Raw genomic sequence first — 19002 nt, forward strand, 5'->3', positions numbered from 1 at the left:
TTCAGAGACATTAACCGAAGAGGAAATAATGGAGCCGAGTGACTGCTCCGGAAACTGAAGCTGTACCAGATGAAGACGATCAAGATAAAGAAGTAAAGACCAGTTCAACATATGTGACATAGCGGAAGGGCTTTGCAAGTTTAAATCAGCAATAGATTATTTTCATGACATAGATCCTTCTATGGTATGTGCTTCACATGTATAAAAATTAGTACAGGAAGTCTTATCAAAACATACTCGAACATACTTGATGATATGAAGAAGAAATGGCAAACAGAAATCACAGTGTTCTTTCAAAAAAACATCACTCTCTTTTACATATCCTTTCTACCCCTGCGTAACCCTGCTCTTCTTCTGATGTTCAATAAACAAGATATACAAAAAAAACCTATGGTTTCCGTTATTCGCGGTCACCTACGGAACGTAACCCCCGCGAATACGGGGGGCCGACTGTTTTTCTATTTCGTTCGCAAATTTTCTATTTTCTGTTTCGTTTTTGCTACTTATGTTTGTAATATCCATTATTCTTGCTTTTGTTTCATTTCTCTATAACATGTCTGTCTCGGATTTCATTCGTCGTCATCGTTCTGTAGTCGTCAGCAAAATGTCTGAATGTGTCACATTAATCTAAATGCCAAAGTTCGATGTAATATCGAATATCGGACGCTCCAGCTATTCTAGACAGTGCTGATGTTCTAGTACCCAGTTCTGAACAGGCCTGGAAGAGGACGTTCACTCTTTGAAACAAAATATTCAATTTGTATTCAGTCAAATTTCACTTCCACTTTCCATTACGATCGAATATTTCAAACAACGAGCCCGAGTCTAAAACATTAATTGATAAACTTTAGTTTCTCTTTCGGCTTTCTAATGATTATACCGTGTAAAACGATCTTTGTTCCTATGTAGCAAGCCTCATTTACCAATGACGTATGACTAAAAATGGCAGAAAATACCAATTTCGTGTTTCCAGCATTACTTTTGAACCCGGGAAAGAAAACTTCTACTATTTTGGAGGTAGAACATCTGAAAAGCAGGATTATGTGATTTGTAAAGAATCGTCACGAGAATATTATGCTATAAATGGCAGTTTTTCCCACAGTTGTCAGTTATTAATCTCACAAATCTTCGATATCCAAGGGTGACCATATTTCATTAAAACTAGAGAGGGTCATACAACCAATCGTCACCAATCTATCAGCAAAAATGTCAAATTACCTAATATTACCATAACCAAAGCAACTTTCATTTTCAGCTGGTTTGAAACCAAAAACTGCTGACATGCATACTGGGTGATTATAATTAAACTAACACTACTCAGCGCTATGTAACGATTGTTCTGGTATACATATTTCGTTGAAACTTGGTATGTAGGCTATGTTGAACATGGGAAAAAGAAAACTGCGATATGAAAAGTGCCCTTTTTTTACTTGGTGGTCAAAAATCGAACCATTTCTATTGCATTTTTCTTTATCCCCATGGTTCATATAGCGTACACATCAAGGTTCAACGAAATACATACACCAGCCAGAACGGGTGCTACATAGGTCTGAGTGGTGTAAGTTTAATCATAACCACCCTGTGCTAAAGTATAATCGCAGTCACAGCCTCTACTTTTCTGCATTGCGTCATGCGATCTTTACATTTTTGAAAGTCAGTTGTTAACATTTTGCTTATTCCACATATTATACTGATGTGCCAGAAAAACTTCTACACTCGCATAATATCGTGTAGGTTTCCCCCCCCCCCTCTCGAGTATTGAAAGCATTACGACGTGCCATGGACTCCACTAATGTATGAAGGTATCCTGAAGGCAATTCACGCCATGATTCTCTCAGGGCAGAACGCAATTCCATAACAGTGCGAGATGATTTTGCACAGCACGTTGCAAGGTATCCCATATGTGCTCAATAATGTTCACATGTGGGGATTTAGGTGGCCTACGGAGGATGCTAAAGTTAGAAGAGTGTTCCTGGAGCCACTCGGTACCAACTTCCAACTTATGTGGTGTCGCATTGTCCTTGGAATATTCCAAGCCCGTCGGATTGCACCAAAGACATGAATGGGTGTAAGTGATCGGTAAGAATGTTTACGTACTGTCACCATAGAGTCGTCTGTAGACTTATCAGGGGTCGCATATCATGCCAACTGCACACATCCCATACTATGACAGAACCTCTACCAGCTTGAACTCTCCTATTGACGTGCGGGTTCCATGGTTTTATGGGGGTTTTCCCATACCCGTACACGACCATCAGGTCAATACAACTGAAAACGCAAATTCTAAGACCAGAGAACGTAATTCCAGTCGTCAGCAGGCCAATGGTGGTGCTTTCCAGCCCAAGCGAAGCTGCATAGTTTTCTGCCTTGCAGTTATCAAAGATACTTGATTAAGAAGAGACACTTGTTGTTGTCCCAACTTGTTAAAATCTGAAGTGATTTGAGGCCGTTTTATACGCTTATCTCGGAAAGGATTCTTGTCAGCCGTCGATGATCCTGTCCATTCGGTGTCTTTTTCTATCAGCATCTCTGTTGGAGATTTGTTGTTCCGGATTCCTTATATTCAAGGTTGCGATGGTTATGAACAAATACCTGAATTCCATCTCTACCTCGAAAATGCTGCGACCCATCTCACGAGCGCCGACTACTTAGTCACGTAAATCGCGATAATCTGCCATTGTAGCAGCAGAAACCGATAAAACAGCTTCCCAAGATACCTGTTGTCTAAAATAGGTGCTTTTGACTACATCGACTTACGTTGATTGGTTGAATATCTCATTTATTTGCAAACACTTGCCTGTACCCGTTTTTCTGTCATTTCACTGTACAGTCCAATATATTTAATGATTTTCTTATGTCTTTTTTTTTTTCATTTAAGATAATTTAGACTTTTTGTTTCTCAAATCCACAGTCTTCCTGTGAGTAAAGAAAGCCCGGCGTTGGGATTCGCCAACTGCATCACGACTGTCATATGTTCAACCGTCGTACCCGACCTGCAGGTATTCAACAAGAGCCCGTGTCACAGTCCGAACTCGAGTCTGAGGCGTTCGAGGTCGAGACTGAGCATAATGACGGAAAGCTTCCGTCACCATGCCCAGCAACTCAACGAAGACGAGTACAGCGCGAGCGGTTCCGAGAATCCTCTTCTGCCCAGTATACTGGTTACCAGCTTCTGAATCTGTAAATACATACTCCTATTATACAAGCAATCATACTGACAGAAAATACGAGTTGCTGAAAAACCAGTCAGAATGAAATGGTCTCAATCTTGTATTCCCCATATACAAGAGCTGTCTCTTATGACTTGTGATTTGTACACATACGTTATATATTAAGTGATTGTGGAAAGTAATTTCCAACGGATCGTCATTCTATTCATTTCATTGAATTTCACATGAAAACGGTCGATTCAAAAGAAGACGGTCAATATCTTAAAGATTAGTTTTACGGTCCATACAACCGTGTGGCTTTTGATTATATTGAAAACAGAACTGACTACCATTTTACACGGCTGAATCACAGTACCGCATTTTACAGTAAAATAGATTTTTATTTTATTTTTTCAAATTTAAATGTACAAGGGTTGTTCGGGAAGTAGCCATACATAATGAGTATGCAAAAAAATGAAAAATACGAAGGCCACAAAAAGCAACATTAAAAGATTCCTATAAAAATTATGGATGCCAAATATAGCTATAATACAGCAACACAAGATAAGAGCAATTATCAAGAAAAAAACTAATGCACACTAAAATAACACTAATAAAAAAACTAATGATTATAATATAATAAAATTCGCTGCACTTATAAATTAGGGTTGTCTTACCCGGGTATGGAGAGCTTCTCGAATCATCCCATTATAAACATCGTATTTCGTTTTAAACCATGCCATGTCAATTGTGGTAGAATTTACAACTCCCGGAGTAAATTATTCCATTTATTGAGTTTACCGATAGAAAGTGAAAAAGGTACGGGGACCAAGGGTAATTTCTTGAGGGACTTCACTCTTCACACCTGTCCAATCAGAGAATTGCTCTTTCACCGTAACCCGTTGTGAACTATCCCTCAACCCCGATTCTATCCAATTCAACAAGTTGCCTCAAATTCCAAAATCTGATGTAAAAAAAAATGTTTCAAGAATTTACCGTGTTGGACCCAATCGAATGCCATTTGGAAATCAAAATACACATCATCTACGTATATACCTTCGCCCGAACGCTTGGTCGCATGATCATGAATTGCATTATGATGATGGCAATTATGTAGAAAAATAATGCATAAACTAGTGTATAATTTTTAGTAAACATTCTGTCCAAAAAGAAATGAATAAATTGTAGTCATTGTATCTCCACTTTCCGAACACCCCTCGTAAAATCAGGAAACTAATTCAAGAAAAAAAATTTAATCTTCGGTAGACAGAACCAATCAGCATTTAAGTAGTGGTAATCCATTTTGTTATTTATCAAATGTTGGTTGAAGAAGATGGAAAATCTTCATTGATATTCAGGATCTAAAGATTCTTCTAGAAAATTTTTTCTTTCGTTATCTTGTAGATGATGATAGAAAGCGTTCATTATGTTTATATATAAAAGATTTTTCTCAAACTTGAGGAGACTGATGGTTATACGAAGAGGACTATCTTGTGCATTGTGATTTTAATGAAAAGCAATAGACAAACGCATCAACAATACGATTGAAAACCTTCGGCTGCTTCAGAACTTTCAAGTAATTTTCTCGTAGATCTTTCATGAGAACAAACAGTGCAACTTTTTTTTCGAAAAATTGGAATTTTAGAAAAAAAACTGTGTTTCATGAAATGCCACAGATGAGCTTATCGGTACGATTCTGATTTTAAAAAACACATTTGTGTCATTATCAGTATCGAAACCCAATACAAATGCTTTCAGATGTTCCATATGTAAACAAAAAAAAAACCATTCATCAAGCACTTACTCATTCCTCAGATATGAAATTACTGTTAACAGAGCAATACACTGTACTTCGTATCGAAGCTTGTAATTCAAAACGTATGGTGGGAACTTCTACCATTTTATTTAGTAAGTCTTTGAGCTTCTTTATGAATAAAATTACATTCTATTTGCATTGATTATATCAAAGATAACCTCATGTATAAATGAAAATCTTCTCTTTGAATAATTGTTGTATCAGATGGAAGTTACAGGAACTTTAGTTATTTGTTTATTCATAGTGAAAAGATGTACAACTCGCATAATATGTTCAAAAGTTATTTAAAACATATAAGGGGCACCCAAAGTTAAGAAGCCCGCATTTTTTCGTACCAATATTTCACTCAATTCCCAACCTTTTTTGGCTAACAGATTGTCAGGAAATCATGTGACTTGAAGAAATAACATGTTCACATGAAATCCCGCTTCTTTCCCGCATTTTTCGTACTAGTATTTCCCTTAATTTGCAACTGTTTTGGCTGGCTTATGGTTGAGAAGTAACGTGTGCATATATACGGTATATATCAAAAATCCTTCTTTTGTCCCGTATTTTTTTTCGTCCCAATACTTCTCTTTTACTTCACAACCTTTTTGCCTAACGAATGGTCAAGAAATAACATGTTTACATCAAGTCCCGCTTCTTTCCTGTATTTTTCATACCAATATGTCACTTACATCGACCTATTGGCAACCTTTCTTTTGGCCAACAGATGGTAGCATTACAACATGTGAGATCCTACATTAAGTAACGTCCCGTCATCCCATCCCTCTTGTAAAATTACCGTTATTTTTGGGTCTCCCTCGTATGTTCTAATAACCTACTTTGTGTGTCGGCGCAGGTTTTCAAAGACTGCCGGTGTATGATGGAAAATAAGAGCTTGCCGGGCTGTGTGATCATGGTGTTCTGTTAACTTCTGTGGTGGGCATCTTCAGTGGCTCCCAAAGCCGCTTGAAAGTTACTACTTAATGCACTCTTTAAATCATACCTTTTTAAAGACTCTTAATGCAGCTTTGGTAGCACCCTTCTTATCACCTTTTTCGTGCCCGCTAACTGTACTTTGCTGAGCTGTACTTTGGAGTGGCTGAATATCTGGTTCTGTTCCGGAATTGGATAATAGCAAGAACCAAGATTGTGATTGGTGGATATGGCTTTTCTGGTTATCTTCGGAGAGAACATCCGTATGTGAGAGTAATGGGATCGAAAAGCCGAGATTATCTACGAAATTATTCCTTTTGATACATAATATCATGTTCATTCTGCAAAGTATACATTAGAGCATCACCACCAAGAGAAGCACCTCAACCAAATTAAAGAAACATCAAAAGTTACAGATTAACACATCGCAAGCGGAGGACTGATATCTCAGTCCAACCTCGCCTAAGTGGAATTTAAAACTCGTTCTTCAACTGCAGAAAGTTGCCGCGTGTGGTGTCTGAATTAGAGAAGAGATTAAAAAAAACGTCTTTTGCCTGCTGATGAGAGAGGAGGAAAAAGTAAGAAGGGAAAGAGGCTTGCAATATATTGCACCAGTGTTGCACCTAAAAGGAACAATAAAGCACTTTTACCGTCACAACTGAAAATAGCACGCATAATAAGTGTTAATGAGACAAGTCAGCCGTTTAGTTGAGCCCATGCAAACAGGACACAAAATGAACTTTGAAAATACAAGCACGATTTTGTCAAATACTCATCGCTATCGCCTATTCTACAGAAAATTGATTCGGCAAAATGAAATTCTACTGATTTTTCGGCACAATAACAACTTTAACAGAAAAGAAAAGAAATTAAAGATTTTCCGATCTCCCATCTAAAGCCGGCGGTAATCTTCAGCTCTGAAAATGCCTGCCTCAGCTGCGGGTGAAACGTTAGAAGTTAACAAAATGCCAAGGCTACACAGCCCGGAAAGCTCTTATTCTTCATTCAACTGACTTTGTGTTGTAAATTGTTTCATTTAAAAACATTAATTAAAGTTGTATTTAAGAGTAGACCGTCAGAAGGGACACGTCTTTATGAAGGAAAGAAGGAAATTGGTTCATGTACTGATGGGAAATGCCGAGAGAAGGCTGAAATGTGTTCTTAGTGTCATTCTGTGCCTTCGGTAAACAAACTTAGTGTGAAATTTCAAACGACAGTCAAGAGGTCAAGACCATCATATCCGATTTTAAATACTCATGACTTTTCTTCGTCGAATTATGGAACTATAATATGTTGTTACTATAGTGTATTTCTTGGTAAAAATTTCCTGAAAAAAGCTTCTATCACAAGAACGTGGAAGAGTGAAAGTTTAAAAAAAAAAAAAAAAAACAGGATGACAGGTTTCGGTTTTACTCCATGATTGAAATATGATTGCAATACTACAAGAGAAAGTGGGGGCCAATGGGGCAAGGACAAATTCTTTCTGCCGTTTTTATTTGCAAATTTCTTTCACATTGGAATGGCAAAAATTTGGTGGCTGTCATTAATAAGTAGTTGAATCCATTCCTCATTATTAAAGAAAGGGAAAGACGAAAATCAGTTTTGCATCCGGATAAATAAATTTGATGTTATTGATTTGAATGATTTTGAATTATTAAATTTCTTCACGTTCGTGAAGATACTGCTAAGTTTTATATGCTTCGAACATCGCACTTTTCATAAATCCCAATTACATTTTCTTGTGATAAATATGTGCAAACATTCGACAAAATATAAGCTTTCAGCTTGTAGGGACTAATGGGGCAAGCACAATGGGATCTGATGGAACATGTAGTAATGATTAAGAGAAGGTGTTTCTGGTTTATTTTATGCATTTTTTTTTTTTTAGATTTTTAAATTGGGTTTTATGATGGATAAAGATATGCCTAATTGGGATGTGTTTAATTGTATGCTTAATAAATACTGTACATATAAATAATGTACATTAAACTCAAAATAATTTTGCAAGTGCAATGAAACTATACGAAAATCAAAATTTGAAATACTGCCCAAATAAGCATAAATTTGTCCTGCCGAAATTGTCTCAAGAACTTTTGTTTTAAAACAAAAGTTACATTAAGTATTCTTCAGTATGCTTGTGTGTCCAAAGACCATAATATTTCATAGTGCACATCCTGTTTTTTTGTGGATTTGTTTTTAGTTGATGTATAACTATTTCAGACCCATGCATGCACAAATGTGGTGGTTGCTTTTCTATAACTGTAGATTTTTTTTTTATAATCTCAGGGAATCAAACCCCGACTTGAAGGATTATGTAAGTTTTCAGTAAGTCAGAAATATGGTGGATATGAACTTTGGGGTCTGTCATCAGAAGGCAGCATTTAAAGTTGAACTTTCTTGGGTTTTTAAGATGGCTTCCAGGAAAAAGAGCCTCCAGGAAAAGTGTAATTCACTATACATAAAATTTAGCAATAAAATTCTGGAAAAAATATATACGAAGATGAATATACCCTGAATCATCTTGGTTGAAAAAAAATTGAACGAAATGAATTATTTCTTCCCATAAAATTGAAAATTTGAAAACAAAAAAATATTTGCAGACAGTTATGTTTTTAATATATTTTTTGATTATCAAAAATGAAAAAAACATCTTTAAAAATCCAAAAAATGACTGCTCGGGTCTGAAAGGGATAAATTGACCATCACTATAAAAAGAACTAAAATTATTTGTTTCGAATATTTTTATCAAGTGACGTATAATGCTCTTCAATAAAACAAAAAGGAAATTCAAATTGGCTTATTTTAAAAAACAAATCAAAAACAAAAATTTGTCCCATTAGCCTCCCACTTTCCCCTTCGTGATGTAGGTATCTATCAAATATGTGAGTTATCATAAAACCTAATATATTGAGACATCCATTGTACTCATTCCTTTCATGTCATTTTACTTGAAGTTTGTATACGTCATAAGTCAAAAGTAATCAAGCAGAAAGGTTTTACAAACAATACTGAGATAGTAGAATTAAAAAAAAAAAATGGATCTCTATAGACATCACGAGATTAAAATCATGTATTAGTCTGCACTAGTTAACTTTATTATTAATACCCTGCAGTTTTTTATTATAAGTACGAAACATTCTCGTGTTCAAAAAACAGCTTAAACAGGAAAAAAAATCATCTATTTATATATACTAAACGGCGTTCATATTTTTTTCTATCCCTCCATAAGCTCGAAAAGGATTTCGCTTGTCATATCGCCTCAAGAACTCGGAGAGAAATATCCCATTATTGCCTGTAACGGGTTGAAATTCATTACCGTTTTTTGAAAAACGGAAACTAATCTCATAAAGAATAACAAAAATTCAAGAACGAAGGAAGGAAAAAAAAAACCTATTCGTTGAGAAAATGTAAAGGAAAATTACAAATAAAATAACCTTCGATGCCCTAAAGACGAAAATGAAAAAAAGCTCTTAATTCTTCTCCTTTAATATTAACGTCTCCTACATTATTCGTAATTGCTGTTCCGGTAAATGGGGTGGAGAGAAAGAAATACTTTGCGTACGAAAAACGATATAAGTAATTTTTTTTTCCCTCCCGCTCAGCAAAAAATGTATTAGAAATTTTTTAACGCTTAGTCGAACTTTGTGTGAAACACATGAATTTTTTTTTAAAGAAACTGCGGTAGGAAATGTTCGTGTCCATTTTTTTGCGTTCAATATTTCTTGCTGTGTTTTACGTATCAGGTTTCACATGGATGATCCTGGACGTTGTTGTTCAGACTTTTCACAAGTTGAATAATTTTACGGTCCATCGGAAATAGGGAAACTAATAATTTGCGGACAACAAAAAGGATTAAATGGAAGAAATAATTAGAGGACCGGTAAAAATAAATAGATAGGAGAATAATGATAGGACCGGCAAAAAAAGAGATAATTTGAGGATCTCTTCAAAAATAAATGAATAGGATAATATTTGGAGACCAGTAAAAAATGGAAAATTGGAGAAATAATCTAAGAACCCCTACAGAATAGATGAATGGGAGAAATAATTTGTGGACCAGCAAAACATTTGAAAACAAAGATAGTTTACGATTCTACAAAAAATGAATAAATCGAACCTTATTTAAAACCGGCAAAAATAAATGAATAGGAAGATAAATACAAGTACCAAGACCACAACAGGCAAATTGCCCAACGAAATGGCTGGAAAAAAAATGCTATAAAAAATACGCATGTCCAATATATCCGAACTATATCGGAAATTCAGCAACCCAATAAGAGCAATAAAAAACCAATAATTATGATAAAATATAAACATACATACTGTCCTTGAAAAAATTATTGTTGTCTTATCTAAGTATGGATAGCTTCTCGTATTTCTTTTTAAATGTGACAATCGTGTTAGAATTCACGACCTCCAGGGGTAAGCTATTCCATTGATTCAGAACATTACTAGAGTACTAGAGGGGAAAACTCCCTGCGACACCACAACCCTGGAGATGTCCCTTACCAATCGATACTGATGTCCTCTTGTCGAAGCAGTTCGTTTCTGTTGTATTAATAATTCATGGTCGAACCCGTTTATAATTTTGAATCCTTCGATCATATCCCCCCCCCTTCCCGCCGAGAGAGAGAAACCTGCTTTCCTCCAATGTAAACATACTCAAGAAATCAAGTCTTTCTTCATAGCTCAATATTTGTGTGCCAACAAGAGCACGCGTTGCTCTTCTCTGCACCCCCCCCCTCTCTCTCTCTCTCTCTCTGGGCCGCTGTGGTGGTCGAGTGGTTATAGTGACGGACTCGCAATGCGAGGATCCGGGTTCGAACCCCACAGTGGTGGTCGGCTGAAGTTGGTTTTCTGTGGTTCCCAACTTCAAGGCGCGAATGCGAGCCGATCTCCCCGTTAAAAAGTCTCGCCACAGAGAGCAACAGGCCTACAACGTTACAAATATTCAATCATTACACTTCACTCACAATTTGAAGTATACGTGGCAGCAATGAAATATACACAACACTAGCTACACACTCAGACTGTTAGGTGTACACACTCACATTGTTCCAGACTCTGCCACGAAGCTGGGCTGGAAGAGATCTCGGCAACGGGATAAGTCCGGTGGCAGAGACCCTGGCGTTCATTCATTCATGTACCCCCCCCCCCCCTAACCAAGTATATGTCCCTCTGTCGATAGGTCTCGAAAACGTTACGGCATACACCTCTCCGTAATTAAACTCGACACTAAAACCTCGGAATACGGAAGAATTACTTCAGGAGAACGCAAAGAGAGCTTTTTAAGAATGAAATCGAAAATTCTATTCGATTTTTTAACCCCTGCTGAACAATTTTCAGAAAACCATCAATGGGAATTCCCAAATCTGCCATCCTATTTGCATCCAGAAAAATAATACCATTCTACTCGTAAGTGAAAAGTTGGTAAGTAAAGGTTGTTCGAACCAAAATGAGTGACAGATGTACTTGTGAACACAATAGGTCATGCTCAATTTATTAACTCATGATGCAAACATACTCAAGTTCTTCCGGAACATCTCCCAAGCGTTTGCATTTCTTACAACTCCCGTTATCTTCAATTCTTCTGCATATATGCTAACAATCCCATCGATACCCTGATCGAGTTTATCGATAAAAAAAGTGAGAAAGCAAGGGGCCAAGGATACATCCTTGAGAGACTACACTTGTGACACCTGTCAAAGTCAGAAAACTCCCCGTTGAATCATAACCCGTTGTGCCCTATCTACGATGCTATCTAATTCAACAAGCTGCCCCCAATGCCAATCTCATGTAGACGCTTCAAGAGTTCACCACGTTGGACCCGTCCAATGGCTTTTGGAAATCAAGATGTACTCAAGTTTTTTACATTCGCTGTGCCTTTTACCCTAATCAACGCTTAATCCGCGGCTCCCCAGAGCAGTTTATCAAAGGATCTTTTCGAAAAACATTTTCCATGCCACCTCTCCACGGAGCCTCTGACAAAGGTGAGGTACACTAAGAACCTCTGACTTAGCCTTATGTGCTTATTAACTTTCTCAGCGGCACTGACGAGCTATCGCGCCTCCACAAAAGCCTCTTATTTTAGCATTGACAAGAACAGATATTTTTCTGTCGATTTCTCAACGGAACCCTTCACTCTACACGCCTTACTTTACGACTTCTGAAAATCCGATGAAAGCCTACTTCAATCGTGCACTTCACAATGGTCAAACATTTCGGGCGGTCCCTCTCGTGTCTCCCATAAATCAGATGCATATTAATGAACTCTGAATTCACGAAGCGGTGCAAGCCGTTGAAGTTCCAAACCAAACACCAAATGAAGCCTATCATCTCAGAAGTGGTTACTGGTAATGTTCTCTACCATCTAAATATAGAATTTTCGGGGACACATTCAATGATGAAAATTGCTCATTTCATGCTCCTCTAGCAATGTTTCGAAGTTTCGTCTGATATTTTCGATTCACTCTGCAGTAAGCAACTGTGTTACAATTTTATGAATAAAGATGAACACATTCATGAAGGGAATTTCCCTTTACCCAAAGGGAAAACACCCCCCCCCCACCCTCTCTCTTTCTCTCTCTCCCTCTCTCTCCCAGATCATCCATTTTATCTCGGGACAATTTTTCTTATCGTGTGACAACATGCGAGTGAAGTTGAGTATTCCTCGTCATAGCAAAATTTAAAATGCTCCATTTCGATGTATGAGAATGAGCTTGCATATCGTGGTTGTATTTTCATGCATGTTGAATTGAGATTATTCTTTCAAATGTGGAACTGCGCATGACAATGAGAAAGATTGTCGTGATCGTAAGCGCTGGCGAAGAGAGTTACATCCCTATATTTCCAGTACTGTATACAGCAGACGAACCCGTTTAAGAACGTTTTCCCACTTAGTACGACTTATTTTCATGGTCCCAACTCTAACTAATGGTATAAGTCTCATTAAGATTTCCCGTTTAAAGTATTTTCCCGCTTACAACTTTTTTATGACACTACTTTTTGACAAATGTTATAACCGGGATCCACTGTATTTTACTTATCTGCACTAAAAAAACACATCTTGTTCATACATAAACTTTTCCAACAGTTGTTCGATAAAACATACCGGGTGTCCTGTGATTCGGACTATATCTCATCAACTGTTCATCGTAGAGGAAGAGTTTTAGTTTAAAAAATGCTCGAAATGTGTTCAAAAATCACTCACTTTCGAATACAGTGTGTCAGAAAATAAAAAAAATTATAAATTTTTATACGGTCCCCCGGCCTCTATCTTCCAATAAGAAAGCTGTTGCCCTTTCCCCGCCTGAGGCCAGCAAAACAATTCCATGTTTCTAAGTGCAATATTCGCCGAGATATCAGATTCAAAAATCGGAAAAAACTTTGGGGAAAAAACCAGCGTAAATGAAGGGAAAGAGACGTTGTTCATTAGTTTATGATGTTCATTTCCCAAATTTTCTCCGTTTTTTGAATTCAAATGTCTCAGCAAGTATTGCGCTTTAGAAACATGAAATTCTTTTAATGGCCTCAGGAGAAACAGGGCAACAACTTTATAATTGGAAGATAGAAGGCAGCAGGACCACATAAAAATTTAGATTTTTTTAAAATTTATGACACTATATTTTTCATTCTCGAAGCTTGTACAAAATGATTCTTGAATACATTTTGAGCATTTTTTTTAATTAGAACCATAACTTTACGACTCCGTTGAACTTGAATATGGCTGCAACATGAGCTAATAAATGGAGCATGACCTTCCATGTGGATAACTACATGGTCGTTTATTTTGGTTCGAACAACCCACATTTCACTTACGAGTTGAATGGTATTACTATCCGCAATGCAACAAGGACAGTGGTTCGCAACCTTTGTGAGCACGATGTCATTCATGTTTGTGAGTGGAAAGTCGCTGGTATAGTCGTTAGGGACAGTTCCAGGTTGTGCTGTCGCAGGTAGATTTTCTATAATAATAAATAAAGGAAATATTATAAATAAAGAACTATAATAAATAGAAAAGCTCACTTTCAGGGGGGTCGTGAATTCTAACACAATTGATACGTTTAAAAAGAAATATGATAAACGTCTTGGGATATAAATCGAGAGATGATTTATTAGTGATATATGTTTTTACATTAGGTTGCTGTATTTTGGTTATATTTGACATCCATATTTATTATGAGCAACTTCTTTTAGCCACCTCGTTGAGCAATTTGCCTGTTGTGGACTTTGTATTTGTAGCATAAAACGAAAAAACAAACTTGGAAATATCGAATGACGAGTAATCTCAAAAATGGTGTATAAAGTAGAGCAATCCTGTATTTGAAGCGAGCCGTTATTGTTTCTTGTTTAAAAAATATATACCTATATACAATATATGAATTCTCTGCCTACGCTGGATAGGGATAAAAGGATTTTCTAAAGAGCATTTTTCAATATATATAAGGACTTTTCCGAATACTATCGAATGATGTTGAGAGGTTTCTAAATGCCTCCTTCAAATAATTTTTTTCTTCGTGAAACGTTCAATATATGTTTGTGTATACAGAATACTTAGTTTCGTTCATTCAAGGGGGATTGTGTGTTCTTGAAAGAGAGCGGGTTCAATCTTACTACATTCACGCGTACGTGAAAACCTACGAAACAGCAAAATCCTTTCTAGAGCACAGGATATCTATCCATCTTGACAGCATTGCGGTAAAATGTTTCTTTTCTTTTTTTTTAGTAATATCCCGATATAGGAGGACCTAAAATGAAAATCTTTCTGTCGCACATTTCAACACCGAAATAAATTTCCAGGGGATTTGTAAATCCTGGTACTATATATATAGCGATGAATGTGAGATAAATCGGTCATCTATACATATAAAATAGCATGTCTTGACTGACTGATTCATGTGCGCCGAGCCGAAACCACTGAAGCTATAAATATGCAATTTTGACAGTAGTTTTATTTCATGACGTAAAGATTCACTAAGAACGGTTTTATTTTCAATTCGGGGGATCATCAGAGGGTTCAAATGTTATGCAGGGAAATTACCGCAAAGTAATTTTCAGATTACCAAATCCCCGCAAGCGAAGCCGCGGGTAACAGATAGTTATGCACAATCGTCAATCGTCTCGGTAACTTTGATAAATTTATCAGTTTTACCAGGGATTATGCATGACATCCAAGCATTCATGATAAATTTGATAGATACTAAACAAATTACCACTTTTACTGGCAATTAGGCACAAACTCTAAGCGTAATTAGCAAATTTGATAAATGCTAAAAAAAAAAAAATTCTAATGGAACTTCCCATAACAGATTCTCTTTTCTAGTGGACACCTCCCGTTGACGGACACTTTTTTCAAATTAAGCCAATGGGTCTCAATGTATTTTACTATTCATTTACGAGCAGACCTCGTTAGCGAATAAAATTTTCTGTCGCATGGGTGTCGTTATCGAGAGGTTGCACTGTTAATATAATGATAATTTGATATGTAATATCGGGGTAAGAACATGGAATTTTTGTTAAATGAGGGTTCATTACATCGGGGTACAACCGTGAAATTTGTTAAATAGAAATTCGTTTTAACTAGGTCCAACGATTTTAGAATCCGACAAATATGGGTTAATTATATCGGGGTCCGATTGTTGAATTCGTTAAATATGAGTTCATTATATAGGGGTCTGATTGTTTACGCACAAAAGCTTGTAAAACCCGTTAAAGAACAAATAATTTGCTAAATGAAATTTCGTTATATCGGGGTACGACCATAAAATTTGTTTCATAAAAGTTCGTTATATCGGGGTACGACCACAAAATTTGTTTCATAAAAGTACGTTATATCAGAGTGCAATTTGATATTATATCCGGGTACGATCGTAGAATTTGTAAAATGGGAGTTCGTTATATCATCGTTGATTTCAGAATTCGAAAAATATGAGTTATTTCAGAGATTTTCGGAAAAGTTCGTTACATAGGAGTTCATTATATCCGGTTCAGTACGGTCATCTAAATAATAAATCTTATCCCCCTCAATCGGGCCGATTTATCATATTTACCAATACATTGAACATTGAAGGACCGGACACACCCCGCTTCCCATCTCAGAGAGATATCGAAGCTTTCCCGGGGGATGGGTGTATCCGGAAATTTATTAATTTATGTGAAAATAACAAAATATTTACCAATACAAGATGACGATTATGCATAATAACCGGCAAATGTTTTATCGATAACGCTTTATCATGTTTAACAACCAACGCTTGGGTATTATGCGTAATACAAATACATAGGCAACAACAGACAAAAAACCCAACGAGGTGGCTGAAAAAATTAGTGCTTCCATCTACCATCAAGTTTTCTAACTATGAGTGAAGTGTAATGATTGAATAATTGTATTGTTGTAGGCCTGTTGCTCTCTGTGGCTAGACTTTTTAACAATCGATACTGATGTTCCCTTGTAAAAGCAGTTGATTGACGGCGTATAAAAAATTCATGGTCCATCTTATCCATCCCGTTGAAAATTTTGGACATTTCGATCATATCTCCCCGACACCAGCATTCATGTAAACATATTCAAAAAATGAAGTCTCTATTAATTACTCAACCCTGTATGCCAACAAGGACACGCGTAGATCTTTCCTGCACCCTTTCAACCAAGTTTACGTCCCTCCGTAGGTATGGTCTCCAAACATTACGTCATACTCCTGTCCAAGACGAACTAAGCCTCGGAAAAGCGGAAGGATACCTTTAGGAGTATGCAAAGAGATCTTTTGAAAATGAAACCGAGCATTCCATTCACTTTTTTTGATGACCGCTGAACAATGTTCAATAAACCTAAGCCGCTCGTCAATGAGAATTCCCTAATTGGTGATCGATCCTAGTTGCATCCGGGATAGTAACACCATTCAACTCGAAAGAAAAACGTGGGTTGTTCGAACCAAAATGAGCGACTTTGGACTTGTCAACGGTATAAGACATGCTCCATTAATTCGCCCACGCTGCAATCCTGTTGAGGTTGGTCTGGAGCAGTGATTCCAAACATAGGTGGTATCGCCCCCGGGGGAGTTAGAATGATCCAGAGGGGCGGTAGCAGCTACGGTTATAACATCGAATTCTATGGTTTAGATTGCGTTGGGGGCGATGGGAGAAAAAAATTTCTGAAGAAGGAGGCAATGGGACAAAAAGGTTGGGAAACTATGACCAGACTCTCGAGCAACTTCTTATCACTTTAATTCTCGACTACCCCCATTAGCCTCACGTCATCTGGAAATTTTCTAGTAATTCCATCGATACCGCTGATCGACTTCATCGATAAAAATTGAAAAAGTATAGGGGCAAAGACTGTTCCTTGAGGGGACTCCACTTGTGACACTGTCCAATCAAAGAATTCCCAGTTCACCATAAACCATTGTGACCTATGTCTTAACCACGATTCTATTCAATTTACTGAGTTGCCCCCCAATCTCGTGTAAACGCTTCAAGAGCTCATCATGTTGGACCCAATCGAATGTCTTCTGGAAATCAAGATAAATTTGATTATGGGCATTTTTGCCATACTCAAAGCCTTAGTCACGAAGGTCATCATTGATAAAATTGATCAATTTGGGGAAATTTATCTTCAACGTCTCATTAAACGCATCTAACTTGCCTCAATAAATCTTTAATCACCGAGGTTTCTAATTATAACCATCTGGGTGTAATTATTTATGCGAACCTCCGTTGGAACCTCCAGGTTGATTACGTCTTTTATAAGTATCTCCAAAAACACTTTTTTTCTTCGTCGAAACCTTAAAAACCCTTTTTTGTAACATCAACCGTCTCCTCGACCAAATTTCATCACCGCATTCATTCCCTTGTATAGGCCTCGGCAAAAACAATATTGAATAAATAAATAAATGGATTTATCTCACATTTACCGTAACATGTATATACATAGGGGCCATCCAAGTATTACGTAAGCAGATTTTCAGCCATTTTTGACCCCCCCCCCTTTTTCCCCCGTCAGCAAAATTTCGTCAGCAGCTAAAAATGTTTCATATCTTCAAAAAGGTGACGTAAGCAACCTTCAAACACCCCCCCCCCTCGATGCTGACCTAATACTTGAATGACCCCATATATATGCAAGCCATTCCTGTATTCTAAAATTACAGTCGTCTTTGTGTGGGATATTTCCGAAAAGCTGGATCTTAGTTGAAGTGTATTGTCTGGGTAATGCCACAAAGATCAATTTTTTTTTTGTCTGAAAACGGTTTTTGTCATTGAAATGTTTGCTATGACGGGTTTATATCGAGCAAAAAAGAATTAATAATTGCGAAAAATCTGTGGAGTGAATGATAAAAATAAGACTATTTTCCACGTATGCATTGAGATCTGCGGCGTTGGCAACAAAAATATGGAAGAAATATATTTTGATTGATAAGATCGCCATATATTTTTTATGTGGCTCATATACAAATGCGAATCGCAAATACTTATATTGCATATACGTATAAATTATGCTGTAATTTCTTGTAGACATGTTTATACTATTTAGTTATCTTGTTGAGTCTAAGTATCAACATACTCAAAGAATTATAATTGAAATTATGAAAAATATCTATACATATGCATACATACCTTTCTACCATACCCTTGTGTTTTTTCTCAAGTGAATGTCCCTTGCTATGCGATATTTGTAGGTTCTTATTCATTGTGTTCCCAATTAATTCTAGCAATAAACTTGTGACTTGTTTTTTTTTGTGCATTTTACTTGATTGGCTATTTCTTTACTTCTCTTGCATCATTAAAAAACTTACGGGGTGTAATGTGATAGGCCTCCTCGTGGTGCACCCTGGGTAATGCTAAATCTATCACACGTCATTGTCATCGCTTATTTGTGCTCATATCCTTCACTTTCAATAGCCAAGATTACATGTTTTTTCTACACAACTTACAGTACTTGTCTTGCGTCTTGTTTTGTCCTGTATATGTTTATGTCTTGTGTCCAACCCCTCATTGTGGACCCCGCTTAGGCGGGGAGGGGTCCTCCCAGACGGGGCGTTGCTTCTAGCGTATGCTCTGTCTGGGACGCTGTCTACCTGCGTGTTTGCCGTGCGTGGAGACCCGTAAGGCTGGAGATGGGGATCC

At 37.1% G+C, this 19002-nt stretch overlaps 1 protein-coding gene across 1 annotated transcript in view; it reads left to right on the plus strand.

The window, feature by feature from the left end:
- LOC149086255 (disks large homolog 4-like) overlaps positions 1 to 18596 on the plus strand; it is a 186296-nt gene extending 167700 nt beyond the window's left edge. The window contains exon 10 of the mRNA XM_089232280.1: positions 2912 to 18596. Coding sequence (XP_089088406.1) covers positions 2912 to 3176 — 265 coding nt within the window. The 3' untranslated portion in view covers positions 3177 to 18596. The remainder of the gene's footprint in view (positions 1 to 2911) is intronic.
- The last annotated feature ends 406 nt before the right edge of the window (positions 18597 to 19002 follow it).

The sequence above is a fragment of the Pholcus phalangioides genome, unplaced genomic scaffold, assembly GCF_987345545.1.
Source record: "Pholcus phalangioides strain wild (caught in Gottingen) unplaced genomic scaffold, Ppha-v1.0 ptg000005l_1, whole genome shotgun sequence".
In the NCBI taxonomy this organism is placed as follows: Eukaryota; Metazoa; Arthropoda; class Arachnida; order Araneae; family Pholcidae; genus Pholcus; species Pholcus phalangioides.